The 16,075-nt window shown below is 45.2% G+C and overlaps 1 protein-coding gene across 1 annotated transcript in view; it reads left to right on the top strand.

The window, feature by feature from the left end:
* Nucleotides 1-2,257: 2,257 nt before the first annotated feature.
* Nucleotides 2,258-16,075, top strand: part of SYN2 (synapsin II) — a 360,272-nt gene continuing 346,454 nt past the window's right edge. Inside the window, exon 1 of the mRNA XM_073644500.1 lies at nucleotides 2,258-2,824. Coding sequence (XP_073500601.1) covers nucleotides 2,541-2,824 — 284 coding nt within the window. The 5' untranslated portion in view covers nucleotides 2,258-2,540. The remainder of the gene's footprint in view (nucleotides 2,825-16,075) is intronic.

The following is a 16,075-nucleotide window of genomic DNA, read 5'->3' as shown; positions in this document are numbered from 1 at the left end:
CCCCCTATACACACACACTGTACCCCCTGTACACACACTACACCCCCTATACACACACTATACCCCCTATACACACACACTATACCCCCTATACACACACACTATACCCCCTGTACACGCACACTATACCCCCAGTACACACACTATACCCCCTGTACACGCACACTATACCCCCTATACACACACTATACCCCCTATACACACACTATACCCCCTATACACGCACACTATACCCCCTGTACACGCACACTATACCCCCTATACACACACACACTATACCCCCTATACACACACTATACCCCCTATACACACACTATACCCCCTATACACACACACTATACCCCCTGTACACGCACACTATACCCCCTATACACACACTATACCCTTATACACACACTATACCCCCTGTACACACACTATACCCCCTGTACACACACTACACCCCCTATACACACTATACCTTTATACACACACTATACCCCCTGTACACACACTATACCCCCTATACACACACACTATATACCCCCTATATACACACTATATACCCCCTATACACACACTATACCCCCTATATACTCACACTATACCCCTATACACACACTATACCCCCTATACACACACTATACCCTTATACACACACTATACCCCCTATACACACACACTATACCCCCTGTACACGCACACTATACCCCCTATACACACACTATACCCTTATACACACACTATACCCCCTGTACACACACTATACCCCCTATACACACACTATACCCCCTATACACACACTATACCCTTATACACACACTATACCCCCTGTACACACACTATACCCCCTATACACACACACTATATACCCCCTATATACACACTATATACCCCCTATACACACACTATACCCCCTATATACTCACACTATACCCCTATACACACACTATACCCCCTATACACACACTATACCCTTATACACACACTATACCCCCTATACACACACACTATACCCCCTGTACACGCACACTATACCCCCTATACACACACTATACCCTTATACACACACTATACCCCCTGTACACACACTATACCCCCTATACACACACTATACCCCCTATACACACACTATACCCTTATACACACACTATACCCCCTGTACACACACTATACCCCCTATACACACACTATATACCCCCTATATACACACTATATACCCCCTATACACACACTATACCCCCTATATACTCACACTATACCCCTATACACACACTATACCCACTATACACACACTATACCCTTATACTCACACTATACCCCCTGTACACACACACTATACCCCCTGTACACGCACACTATACCCCCTATACACACACTATACCCTTATACTCACACTATACCCCCTGTACACACACTATACCCCCTATACACACACTATACCCCCTATACACACACTATACCCCCTGTACACACACTATACCCCCTATACACACACTATACCCCCTATACACACACTATACCCCCTGTACTCACACTATACCCCCTGTACACGCACACTATACCCCCTATACACACACTATACCCTTATACACACACTATACCCCCTGTACACACACTATACCCCCTATACACACACTATACCCCCTATACACACACTATACCCCCTGTACACACACTATACCCCCTGTACACACACTATACCCCCTATACACACACTATACCCTTATACACACACTATACCCCCTGTACACACACTATACCCCCTATACACACACTATACCCCCTATACACACACTATACCCTTATACACACACTATACCCCCTGTACACACACTATACCCCCTGTACACACACTATATACCCCCTATACACACACTATACCCTTATACACACACTATACCCCCTGTACACACACTATACCCCCTGTACACACACTACACCCCCTGTACTCACACTATACCCCCTATACAGACACTATACCCTTATACACACACTATACCCCCTATACACACACTATACCCCCTGTACACACACTATACCCCCTATACACACACTATACCCCCTATACACACACTATACCCTTATACACACACTATACCCCCTGTACACACACTATACCCCCTGTACACACACTATACCCCCTATACACACACTATACCCTTATACACACACTATACCCCGTATACACACACTATACCCCCTGTACACACACTACACCCCCTGCTCTCAGTGCCTGGTACATTAGGGCGCTGCTCTTCCTCCTCCTCGCATCCATCCATCAGTGCACACCCATCACCCTCCTCCCATACACGGAGCCTCCCCGCCGGCTTCCCTCCTCTGCACCGCGCTGCACATCTGGGCAGCCTCGTCCTCTGCACGCAGCTCCGGCACGGTCCGGGGTGTGGGGGGTCGCAGGTTGTGATCACTGCGGACCAGCAGCTCCTCCTCCCCGGCTCTGACAGCTCCCAGCCCCGGCAAAGCGGCAGTCAGTGCGGGAGGCAGCGGCGGTGTCCTTCCTGCCAGCACCGGGCACGTCCCTGCTCAGTCACCGCTCCGCCATGAACTTCCTCCGGCGCCGGCTGTCGGACAGCAGCTTCATCGCCAACCTGCCCAATGGCTACATGACCGACCTGCAGCGCCCGGAGCCCCCGCAGCCCCCGCCGCCCACCGCGCCGGACAGGAGCAAGCAGAGCGGGGCACAGGTGGCCGGGGGCTTCTTCTCCTCCATCACCAACGCGGTGAAGCAGACGGCGGCCTCGGCCGGACTGGGGGAGCAGAGTGCGGGGGTCCCCGGGAGGAAGTCCCGGCTCCTGCTGGTCATAGACGAGCCCCACACCGACTGGTGAGTCCGCGGCCACTCTGCATGTATGGGCTCCTGGGTATACTGCATATAGGGGCCCCTGTGTATACTGCATGTAAGGGGCCCTTGTGTATACTACTGCATGTATGGGCTCCTGTGTTATCTGCATATACTGGGCCCCTATGTGTGCAGCTTATAGGGGCTGCCGTGTTATACTGCATATAGGGGCCCTGTGTGTGCAGCCTATTGGGGCCACTGTGTATACTACTGCATATAGGGGCCCCTATGTATACTGCATGAAGGGGCTCCTGTGTTATACTGCATATAGGGGCCATGTGTGTGCAGCCTATAAGGGCTCCTGTGTAAACTACTGCATATTGGGGCTGCCGTGTTATACTGCATATAGGGGCCATGTGTGTGCAGCCTATAGGGGGCCCCTGTGTATACTACTACATATTGGGGCTGCCGTGTTATACTGCATAAAGGTGTGTGTAGCCTATAGGGGCCATGTGTATACTACTGCATATGGGGGCTCCTGTTTTATACTGAATTTAAGGGCCCCTGTGTTATGCTGCATATAAGGGCCCCTGTGTTATACTGCATATAAGGGGCCCTGTGTTATACTGCATATAAGGGGCCCTGTGTGCAGCCTATACGGACCCCTTTGTTATACTACTGTATATAGGGTCCCCTGTGTTATACTGCATATAGGGCCCCCTGTGTTATACTGCATATAGGGACCCTTGTGTTATACTGCATATAGAGGTCCTTGTGTTATACTGCATATAGGGGCCCCTGTGTTATACTGCGTATAGGGGCCCGTGTTATCATAAACTGGGGGGCTCTTAATATGTGCAAATCATATGTTTTAAATAGACATGGGGGCCCTGCTGTACAGGACCCCCATACTGGCTTGTGGGCTCCCATAAAATGAGACCTGGTGCAAAATGTATCTGTCCTTGGTGCTGAAGTGTAAGTGGCTCTATGGCACTGATATATATGGTGTATACAGAGTTTTTCATTTCGGTGGATAGGGGTTTACCATTACCATTTTGAGGTCACTTTGACTTTCTAATTTCTTTTATGTTCTGGGGGGCAGAGTCACCAAAAAACAGCAATTCTTCCATTTCGATTTTTTTTCCCATTTTGCTATTCAACTTATTAGTTAAAAATGATGATATTTTATCAGTTTGGGCAGTTACACACAGCGATACCAAATATGTTATTTTTAAAAAAAAATTTATTAGTTATTTTTTTATTTACATTCTGGGAAAAGAGGGTGATATGGATATTTATATTTATTTATTTATTAAAAATATTTTTCTTATTTTTTATTTATTTGTTTACATTTTTTATTACATTGTAACATTGCAGTGTGTTGTAAAATTACCGATCTTCTATGAAGCCCAGACACATACAGTACAGACCAAAAGTTTGGACACACCTTCTCATTTAAAGATTTTTCTGTATTTTCATGACTATGAAAATTGTACATTCACACTGAAGGCATCAAAACTATGAATTAACACATGTGGAATTATATACTTAACAAAAAAGTGTGAAACAACTGAAAATATGTCTTATATTCTAGGTTCTTCAAAGTAGCCACCTTTTGCTTTGATGACTGCTTTGCACTCTCTTGGCATTCTCTTGATGAGCTTCAAGAGGTAGTCACCGGAAATGGTCTTCCAACAATCTTGAAGGAGTTCCCAGAGACGCTTAGCACTTGTTGGCCCTTTTGCCTTCACTGCGGTCCAGCTCACCCCAAACCATCTCTATTGGGTTCAGGTCTGGTGACTGTGGAGGCCAGGTCATCTGGCGTAGCACCCCATCACTGTCCTCCTTGGTCAAATAGCCCTTACACAGCCTGGAGGTGTGTTTGGGGTCATTGTCCTGTTGAAAAATAAATGATGGTCCAACTAAACGCAAACCGGATGGAATAGCATGCCGCTGCAAGATGCTGTGGTAGCCATGCTGGTTCAGTATGCCTTCAATTTTGAATAAATCCCCAACAGTGTCACCAGCAAAGCACCCCCACACCATCACACCTCCTCCTCCATGCTTCACGGTGGGAACCAGGCATGTAGAGTCCATCCGTTCACCTTTTCTGCGTCACACAAAGACACGGTGGTTGGAACCAAAGATATCACATTTGGACTCATCAGACCAAAGCATAGATTTCCACTGGTCTAATCCATTCCTTGTGTTCTTTAGCCCAAACAAGTCTCTTCTGCTTGTTGCCTGTCCTTAGCAGTGGTTTCCTAGCAGCTATTTTACCATGAAGGCCTGCTGCACAAAGTCTCCTCTTAACAGTTGTTGTAGAGATGTGTCTGCTGCTAGAACTCTGTGTGGCATTGACCTGGTCTCTAATCTGAGATGCTGTTAACCTGCGATTTCTGAGGCTGGTGACTCGGATAAACTTATCCTCAGAAGCAGAGGTGACTCTTGGTCTTCCTTTCCTGGGGCGGTCCTCATGTGAGCCAGTTTCTTTGTAGCGCTTGATGGTTTTTGCAACTGCACTTGGGGACACTTTCAAAGTTTTCCCAATTTTTCGGACTGACTGACCTTCATTTCTTAAAGTAATGATGGCCACTCGATTTTCTTTACTTAGCTGCTTTTTTCTTGCCATAATACAAATTCTAACAGTCTATTCAGTACGACTATCAGCTGTGTATCCACCAGACTTCTGCTCAACACAACTGATGGTCCCAACCCCATTTATAAGGCAAGAAATCCCACTTATTAAACCTGACAGGGCACACCTGTGAAGTGAAAACCATTTCCGGTGACTACCTCATGAAGCCCATCAAGAGAATGCCAAGAGTGTGCAAAGCAGTCATCAAAGCAAAAGGTGGCTACTTTGAAGAACCTAGAATATAAGACATATTTTCAGTTGTTTCACACTTTTTTGTTAAGTATATAATTCCACATGTGTTAATTCATAGTTTTGATGCCTTCACTGTGAATGTACAATTTTCAAAGTCATGAAAATACAGAAAAATCTTTAAATGAGAAGGTGTGTCCAAACTTTTGGTCTGTACTCTAGGTTTAAAAAAAAATGGCAGCAATGACTGTGCCATCGGCACTCCACAAAGATGGTGCTTGGAGGGGGTGTTGGACATCGGAAGGGACACTTTGCCTCATTTACATCCTCCTAAATGGCACCATGTTTAGTCCTGTTTAGTTTGTTCATAGATGTATCATGTTTCTAATGATTCCAATAGGATGAAACACGTTGGAATGGGGAATTTTATGGGATCTAGTCCAGCCCTGAAGTCTGGACTAGGTCACAGGACTTCAGGAACCTGCATTGGCCGATTTTAACAAACCTCCGTTTTTGAGACGACCTTCCTAATTGATTTTTTTAGGATGTTTGACAATGACTGAATGTACTTCTCCAACTGTCCTTATTAGGACTCTTCTCCATATAGTCCACAAACTGGAATGGAATTCAATTGATTTATGGTCCTAACTGGGGTATAGAGCAAATTGGACAAGGCAACTTAACGTCCTCACCGCTACCAATTTTAGAACTCTACTCCATATATCTCATCGACTGGGGTATAGGATTAATAATTCAGTTGCTCAAATTGGCCAAGGTGACTGAACGACCTCTAGAGCATGCTGTGCTATTCCAAACCGTCTTCCTAAGGATGCTACGCCATACATCACAACAACTAGGGTGGAATTCAATTGACTTATGGTTCTAACCTGGACATAAGGTTAATATACCCTAGTAGGGCGAAACTATCGTATGTTCTTTTGAGGGCGCTTATTCCAACCTTCTTAGGACGATAACCACTGTCTGTGCTCCATGTAGTCCACTGATTGGGGTGTTACCAAATTGATCCATAGTCCCAATTGGGACATAGGCTGGACAGTATCCTCATAGGGCTGGGTGGTCTAACATCCTTTTGATACCCACCATCCAGGGTACTGTATATCCCACCAATTAGGTGGAGGGATGATTGGATAAATTTAAGGTCTTTATTGGGCCTTAGGGTGCCCTTATAGGACATTAGCTACTGTCCATGTTCCATGTCCTACACTGACGGGGGTGGAACAAAATGGTCTTTTTGGTCCTAATCGGAACGTAGTGTTGATGGTACCCCTATAGAACGAGGTGACCAAACATCCACCACAGGGGCGCCCTACTCAACTGTCCTTGTCTGGAGATGCAATTGTCACGGGTATGTCAGAAGTGACAAAAGACAGTCGCCCTGCAGTTGGTTGCAAGAGATCTCTAGGTTTGGCATTACAGACATCTTCTTAGAGGCTGTCTCTAGGACCTAGCGGCTACCTCCCTCTGGCTAATAAACTCCCGGGTCTGGGTGTATAAATACCTGGTGTGTACAGAGGGAGGAGCCGGCGATATTCATTACTCCTTGTGAGACTTCAGCAAGAGCAGTAATTCCTTCTTTCTGGAGCTTGAGGACATGTGCGCATTTGTCTGGAGTAGTCTAAAAGATAAGCGATTTCCCCTGTTTGTCCTTCCTTTTTGTCTTTAGAGTTTAGTGGAGATCAACTGGTGCTCATCTCCTCCCTTCTCTAGCCTGAGTCTAACGCCAGGGAAAGACAGGGTGAGGAACGTGTGCGGCGATTGGTGAAGAGCCAATATAGGGTCGATAGTTGAGACAGTGTGACACAAGACCAGACTAGGAGGTCTCCACTCCCCCCTTTCCCTAGTGTCTGGGCTTCCTTTCCCTCTTCCCTTTGTGTTGCACTAAGTCTTTCCCACACCTTGCGTGACAGCAATACCAAACACTATCTATATTCTACGGTGAGCCATGAACTATGGTCTATGGTGGTGTATGAAGTTGATAGTACTCTCCTAAGAACTGGTAACCAAAGGTCCTCTTGACGCACAAGCCCAAACTGTTCTTTTTAGGACGATAATCATTATCAATGGTCTTTGTACTCCACCAATTGAGGTGGAATTCAATATTTCTATCCATACCAATTTGAGCAGAATTTTATGAGTGCTATCGGGCCATAAAACAGTAAGATTAGCGTCCTTGTACTTTTGCCAATAGGCATGGCTCCTTGCCAAACTTTACTTTTTCTTCTTTTGCTTATGTATTTGTATTTCCTGGTGTACCGACTTACCAATGACTTTAATGGTGTAATTAAAAGTTCAGTATTATGTACTCTACAAGGTGATCTGTATCGTGTTTTCGTGTCCTATAACCCTGCGTCTTACTAACTGATGTGTGCACCACACAGGATACATCTATGGACTATACTATTGGATAGTTGGGGTCTACTGCATGGCTATGAGAAAGAGATGTGAGCCATATTGTACCCGTACATATAAGAAGATTGTAAAAGTTATAAATGTATCACTTCAGATATCAAATTCTACAAAGCTCATTGGCAAAAAAAGATTAAGGAAGAAGAAGAATAATAGTAGTGAAATGTAAAATTCCGCCATACAGGGCAATTATTGCGGATCTAATTATCATGGAGCTGACATCTTAACTGTGTTCATTGTGCCCCCCACTCAGCCCCCCAAGGGGAATTGACATAATTTTCATTCATTGTTGAGGTTCCCATCATTTTTGTCAAAACGAATGGCGTCATTTGCCAAACTATTGTTGAACAATGGAAGCGTCATGTGCACCGCTGTAACGGGTCTGGGAGGCGGAACCTCTGAGCAACTATACAAGGGGGCGGTCCTTGTAAGGAAGCGGGTGGCTCCCAGGGAAGACGGGCAGGTAGTCACGGCAAGTGACAGGGACAGTCTCTGGCTAGAAGGGCAGGTAGTCACCGCAAGTGACAGGGACAGTCTCTGGGTAGAAGGGCAGGTAGTCACGGCAAGTGGCAGGGACAGTCTCTAAGTAGAAGGACGGGTACTCACGGCAAGTGACAGGGACAGTCCCTGGGTAGAAGGACAGCAGGCAGGTGGCTGGTGAGCGCTCCCAGGTGAGCGGGCGAGAGTCTTTGGACAGGCAGGTGGTCACGGCAAGTGACGGCAGAGCCTCCAGGTAGGCTAGCAGGCAGGTAGCAGGTGAGCGCTCCCAGGTGAGCGGGCAAGAGTCTCTGGACGGGCAGGTGGTCACAGCAAGTGACGGCAGAGCCTCCAGGTAGGCTAGCAGGCAGGTAGCAGATGAGCGCTCCCAGGTGAGCGGGCAGGCTGGTCCATAGACAGACTGACAGGTGTCGGAAGGCAGACCGTCGGACCGCAGGCTTGCAAGCAGGTAAACGGATATCAGGCAGGTACCAAGCAGGAATCTGGCAGGTGACTGGCAGGTAAGTGGTAACGGGACCTGAGGGGTGAAGCAGAGTGAAGGCTTTGCAACAACATTGCTCGGGCACCTCCATTTTGGAGGAGGTGCCTTATATATGGGAGGTCCTCCGGTAATTGGCCGGGGACTCCTTAGGACGGCGCGCGCGGTCCCTTTAATCGAGGGGGAGCGCGCGCGCGCGCGCCCTAAGCACACTGCCGGGGAAGGAGCGCGTGCCGGAAGCAGCGGGGAGAGAAGCGCTGGAGGACGCCGCGCCAGGAGCGGGGAGGTGAGAGGGACGGCGTCTCTGCCTAGTACGGGGCAGAGACGCCGATGCTACAACCGCTATAAACTGTTTCAGCAAGGCAACATGGTTTTCTTTATAAACGGAAGCCATGACGCCAGTGTGACCAAAGGCTTACATGCATAAGCCATGAGAGTTGTACCCAGAACAGTTGTGCCATTTGTTCCCAATAGAGACTGCAGTGATAAAGGGGTTTTTAGAAAACCCTTGTCACCCCGCAAAGTTTGTTTTGTAAAAAAAAGTAACTGTTGCTGGCCCTGGTGTCTGTTATTGGCTGCCATCAACAGCGCTGCAGCCAATCAGTGAGCTCAGCGGCTCTGGCTGAATTGATGGCATGGGCCACTCAGAGCTGCTGAGCCAATTGATTGGCTGCAGTGCTGTTGATGTGACATCAGTTCTGCAGACAATCAGCCACCAGGAGAAGCGGCGCTCAATTTTTTTTTTTTATAAAACACACTGCAGCCGGGGGAGCAGGGTTTTTCCGAAATTAGAAAACCTCTTTAAATCTACATCGCAGCGTCTTCGTTCACAGGACTGGTGGAGGTCCTGCCTTCAGCTTTCAGCATTCTTCTACCAGTTGTATATAACATAGTCATTTTGCAATTTTTTATTTATTTTTTTATTTTCTTTGAGATAGATGTTATGTGAAACTGGTAGTACAATATTTGGTTTTGGGCTAATTCTCTAAGAGTATGGAAATAACATTTAAGGGGTTGTCCATTTTGGACAGCCTTGGTTTATTAGAAGGGTCCTCCTGTAGTAAATGGGGACTTCTTTTTGATCAGCTGGCAAGGAACTTTTTGGAGTTGTCATCTAGTTGGCAGCAGTCCAGGAATCCTTTATGTTACCTAGAATAAGCGGTGCTAAGTCTCGATTCCCTAACAGAAAGTTGCTGATGCAAATAAAACCAAGAGAAATTGATACAAAAAACTACATTGGAAACTTGTATAACTTTTCATTCTATGAAGAGTAACATTTATTTGCTGAATCTGCAATAATCACTAGATGGGTCAGTCTGGTTTTCAGAAACCATAATATAGTATTCGCAGTTATTACAGGAGGGCTCCCAGTTTGCCGGACCCCAATGTCTCTATCTCTGGAGGATACATAATGCCCGTGCATTTTGTGTATATCTCTGTGATTTGAATGGGTACCTTTCATTGCTACACTTATTCACTGGCTACTTGGTAGAGAAATAGAACTGGAGAAAGAGCAGTTACTATATTAGCGAGATGTCCTAATATCAGTATCAAAAGGTCACCTTGGTTGACTTTCCCTTTAAACATGTGACTCAACAAAATGCTTAAACTCCCATATACCTTGGCTGACCTGCAGCTGAACGAGGGTTAGACTGATCGTTTGGCCGGCAGCTATCTCAACCTTCTCACCCATACATGGGAGCCTTGGGACTTACAAGAATTTCGACCTGACCCTCATTTCCAAGGGTGGAGACCAAGGGTGTCCAAAAAATTCCTTTCACCCTCTCTGCCAAGTTCTCCTATATTGTCTATGAGAAGCCTCTGCCGTACATCTCTGGTGTCGGCTTATCCCAAGGAGAACACAAAGAGGAGCAGTCCAAAATCAGACATGCTGGATCTTTATCACCCCCGATCATCATCTGTCTGGGGCTCCCATACACATTAGACTGCCGATATTGGCAGATTCGATTAACATTAGTCTAACGTGTATGGGCGGTCTTTAGGTTCTGCTAGGATTGGCAAACCATCTAATGTGTATTTATCAGATGATATCGGGGGAGATAATGGTTGGGTGATCCTTATGTTCTGCAGGCAGAATAATATGGCAACAACATTCACCGCTTGTCCCACAGATAACACATGAACTCTCGGCCGAGCTGAGCATTCTTGTGCCTTGTGGGGCCAATATCCTTAGTCATGTTACAAGGCTCGTTAAAGGTTGAGCATTGACTTACAGGGTTGATATCTCCATTAGGTGGTACTACAGGGACAGCTTTCTTCTTCCTTGAGTAGAGCTAGTTTTCTAACTTTTTTTCCCAAGGAGCATTGCCTGCTCTACAAGGAGCCCAATACCAGTAGGTAGTTTCCATAAGGAGGAACGGCACCCATCTAGACCTGTGATGCCTCCTAATGTAATATATACTTATAGTATAATGTATTTTTCACATATTGAGTTCATTACCACATACTTGATAGTACAGGATGTATATAGAACTGGGCAAGCATTTATAGAGCAGTGATGTCACAACTGTAAAATATGCCTGCCAACAGTGTAACCCCACTGTCCCTAAAATATCTGCAGAATATTGAGGGAAATAAGTATTGGGTATGTTGGATCGCCATATGCCCAGGGGCTTAATAATAGTGGGGCCAGAGGTTAAAGTAGTACTCGTGCCTCGGCGCACCAGTGGACCCATATGAGAAGACCAATACTATTAAAGACCCATGATAGTTGGGAGACCTGATGGAGATTTTATATTGTCAACCCCTAAGCTAACAATCATTCAGATGCAGAAGATTCCTATCTGACCCGGAGGCCATTCCTCCTTACACTAATGAATGAAAGATGACGTTGGGTCACTTAAACATGGTGATTATCTCCAGGCACAGCCGAAATTAATCAGATCAGTTGGGAGATCCAAGATTTATTTGCAATTTTTTGTGCATGTTTTGCTGCTGAAACCGGCTACAAAGACGCCCATCGTTTCTCATGTGAGCTGCCAAACTGCATTGTTCCTCCTGACAAATGACAGCGCAGGCAGCATGCCTTGTATTACCCTCGTCTACGTCATAAATTCAATTTCCAAGCTGAATCCCTCTATTGATTTTCTGTCCAGGAGACGGCAAGTGTCGGCACATTGGCGCTGCAGACGACAGGTAACCATCAAGGATATGGGCATGGATGGACTGCAATTTTGCTTTCTGCTGCAGCTTATAGCATGAAATGATAATGTTCCTCATGTTATTACTGACTATGTTATAGCTGTGTTTCTTCATGGCTGCCACCCTATGCATGCAGCCTAGAGATGATCTACTCGATTTGTGCTGCATTCTGTTGGGTCCTATAAGACACCAGTTTTCACTTCTGTGCCCAAAATCCTGGGCTCCTTTGACACTTACTAGGCTCATACTTATAGAAATTCCAATGGCCGGATCCATCTTTTGGGAAAAGAGATGGGAGGCTCCTCTGTGAATTAGATAGTCGGCCGATTGCACAGAACTCGGTGGATTCTATCAACTTTTATCCAACATGTATGGCGGCTTTCAGCCTTGGATGTAGCATTTCTTAGTTTTCCATTGCGCACAATTCATTTGTAATTTCCCATTGCTTTATTTTATTTTTTTAATTTTTTTTTTGCATAGGACTGCATGTCGAAAGTAAAAAGGGTTGTCCATTTGCATGCTTTGGGCATTTGGACATCATAGAGCAAACTTTTTCATTTAGGTTATAACAGGAGGATCCTTGATGATTTTTTGACACTTTATGGGACAGAAGAAATGGCTGCCCAACAGAAAGGAAGACTTGTCTAACACCCCAAATATCTAATTCCTGGCCTCATGTAAATATGACTTAGCGGAAAGGAATAAAACTGAATTTTCATTATTGGCGGGAGTTGTCTTCTCTTAATGCCGCAGTTTATTTCTTATTCTATCGCAAACATTGATTTGCTGAATGGCTCCATGATATTCTTGGCCTGTGTCACGCTCATCAGGCCAGCCAAGACTTATGTCGATGATGCAATTATGGGTTATTGTGTAGAAATCTGCTCCAAATCTCCGGCAGCTACATTTCCCTCTTCTGTCTGCAGACTCGTATGATTCAGAAGCATGAGGTGCAATTTGTCACAATCCCAAAGGCAAATTCCCACAACCTTGAGTGTTCTTGGGCATTGATAAGGTGCCCTATTAAGGTTTCCCATGGACGAAAGTTACTCCATTGTTACCTCGAAACAATTCATATATGATAATGAGCAGATCTGGCTTCTCTTGTGGAGTTTGCACAGCCAAGACGGGTTGTTTGCCGGCAGTAAAAGTGCTTTCCAGTAAGCCTGATAGCATTGTTGGCTTCCCTAGAGATATCCCACAGTATAGGATGTCCTCCTATTAGTGTCTTGAGGACATTATTCAAAAATGATGCTTTTAATGATCGATCGGAGATCATCAGTGGGGAGAATGGAAGGTGGCCGTTCCCCACCTTCAGTGAAAAGGTGACGGGCATTAAGCCGTCTGATCGAAATATTGCAATAATAATACAATACTCTGTGATGTTAAAGTATTAATTGGTTCTAAGACGAATATTGTAAGTTGAAAACATCGTAAGCTGAAACCATAACTCTATGGAAAAAGCCCAAAAATGTCCTCTTAAAAAAAGGTCAAAACTAAAGAAAACTGAGCAGATAACTAATAACAGGTAAAACAAGTCCAAGGATATAAAAATCAGTAAGAACTGCTGTAAGATGTAAATTACTTAGAGCATTGAGGACAGGAGCTTCTTCAGGACCCTGTACACACAGTGTATCCGAGGTGAGAACATGCAGTACCGCGCTGTACTGGAGAGAGGCGCTACCGAACAGCCACTTCATTAACGCATGTCCTTTACCAGCACAAGGCAAGTACCTCCGATCTGGACTGCCTTAGGCGTTGTATGTTTATTGTGGTCTTAAAGGCTACGTACATGTTCACACATAGTTTTTTTCTTATTGCTCATTTGTTTTCTTAAAGGTAAAATTAATCAGCTTTCTAATTAGTCTTCATTAAAAATGTTTAACTTGCTGCTGCAGGGTGTCTGTATGTTACCTGGTTGAGGTAAGCCGCAGGTTAGGGTGGGCAGCACGGACTGAAGGCGATGGCACAGCAGGCAGAGGAATTTCCAGATGGCACAAAGAACAGTGAAGACAAAGGAGCAGGGGGCAACAGAAGACTCTGTGCCAGGAGTTACACCCTGGAACTGGAGATGTAAAGTTAGTTCAGGATTGGAGTGAGCAAAATAGTTTTTTTTTATGCTTATAGCAGATGAAGGGTTTATTGTAAGGTCTGAACCAGGATGTCAAGAAACCTACAGGAGTTTGCTGAGATGATTGCCAGCTGAGAGAGCTGCTGAGATAAAACTCCAAGGCACAAGGTAACAGAACACAAAACTTACTTAAAAGTTTGCTCTACTACTTTTAGATTGAAGACCTATCCTAAAAGATTGATTCGGCACCCTGCAACCCCACAGATCAGCCGTTCTCGGTGCCAGCGGCATCCGGGTGTTTGCATTTTCAGAGCTGAACAGTACAGCTCCTTCTATTGTGTAGTGGCCACTGGCTGGGTACTGCACATCCGCCCCTACTCAAATTAATGTACTGTTCAGCTCCGCAATGGCTAACATCCGCCGAGTACACCTGATCAGTGAGAGTACGGGGTGACGAACTCCCAACAATCCGATACTGATGACCAGTCCCTAGGATAGGTCATCAATACAAAAGTAGTAGAGAAACTTTTTAATTCTCAGACACACATGAGTGTCAGAGTCTGCCTTGAAAGTCATTGGGTGATGATGGTCACTTGGGTACACCAGGAAACTTATGAAACCCATTGTGGAGCACAGCAAGGGGCAGCAGCCATAAGAGAAGGGAGAAGAGCTCGGTCTAGCCAAGACAGGTGCATAATACTGTAAGTCCTTTATTTAGCTGAATGCTTTTGCAGTATTGCTACTACGTCTTCATCATTCTGATCAGTTCTGACAATTCTCTCTGCTCTCTCCTCACTTCCCTCAATGTTAGGGAAAAGAGCAGGCAGAGGAGGGGACTCTACACAGATCTCCATGGTGTGGACAGTGTAGAAAGCATGTACAGTCTCAGAGAGGGCAAATAAAATGGTCTGTAGAAAGGGAAGAAAGAATATAGTAAGTATAGAAGCTGTGCAAATATATGAGCTAATAAAGACATCAGCATTCTGCATATACACAGACATCACATCCAGCCTGTATTACCGGGAGAGACACTCCCACAAGGAAAAAATCTAAAACTTGGCTCAAACTGCATATCCGGGGTCTGACAATATATGAGGGAGTGAAGAGTGCAGACTGAACTTTAGTGCACATTTATTATCTCGCCACTAACGTGTAAGTATAATTATTTTTCTCGTCAAAGGTCAGTAGTCTTTATGATACAATGTTAAAGGAAAATCCATTGAGTATTGAAAATATGGTAATTTTAGACCATTATAGAAGTAGTAATTTTAAAGGGCCTTTCCATGCATTTTATGCAATTTATGCTGATATGTTTCCTCTAGATGAAAAGAATAAAAAATAATACATCACTCCTCCTCTCCTGCTCCAGTGACGCTTCTCTGCTGCTGCTTCAGTCTTTGTTGTCAGGCTGCGGTAGTGACATCACAGCCACACGTGACCGCTGCAGTCAATCACTGGGTTCTGCCTCGGCATTGCTGATGAACCCAGAGAGCACATGTGCTGCAGTTGTGATTTTACCACTGCACCTTATCAACAAAGATGGAAGCAGCAGCAGAGAGGCCTTATCCGACCCAGGGAGGATGAGTAACAGCTCCGTGTATTACTGTCCCGTAGACAAGGCACATTACCATAAAGCAATTATACCTAGATAAAGCCTTGAATAATAATACCTAAAAGATTTATAAAAAATAATGGTTAGGAGGGGTAATGTGATACATTGGTAAAAGACTAAGGCCCTAATTCAGCAAATATGGTGTAAAACACTTTGATAAGTTGCAAAATTTTTGCAAAACTCGAGGTTGCTTGAGGTTTGGCATTTTCATGCATGTTTCG

This window comes from Phyllobates terribilis, unplaced genomic scaffold (genome assembly GCF_046119375.1).
Source record: "Phyllobates terribilis strain yellow unplaced genomic scaffold, ASM4611937v1 Scaffold_8__6_contigs__length_399053987, whole genome shotgun sequence".
Taxonomy (NCBI): Eukaryota; Metazoa; Chordata; class Amphibia; order Anura; family Dendrobatidae; genus Phyllobates; species Phyllobates terribilis.
Note: the sequence above shows the minus strand (reverse complement) of the source record. Positions and strands in the feature narration are given on the sequence as shown.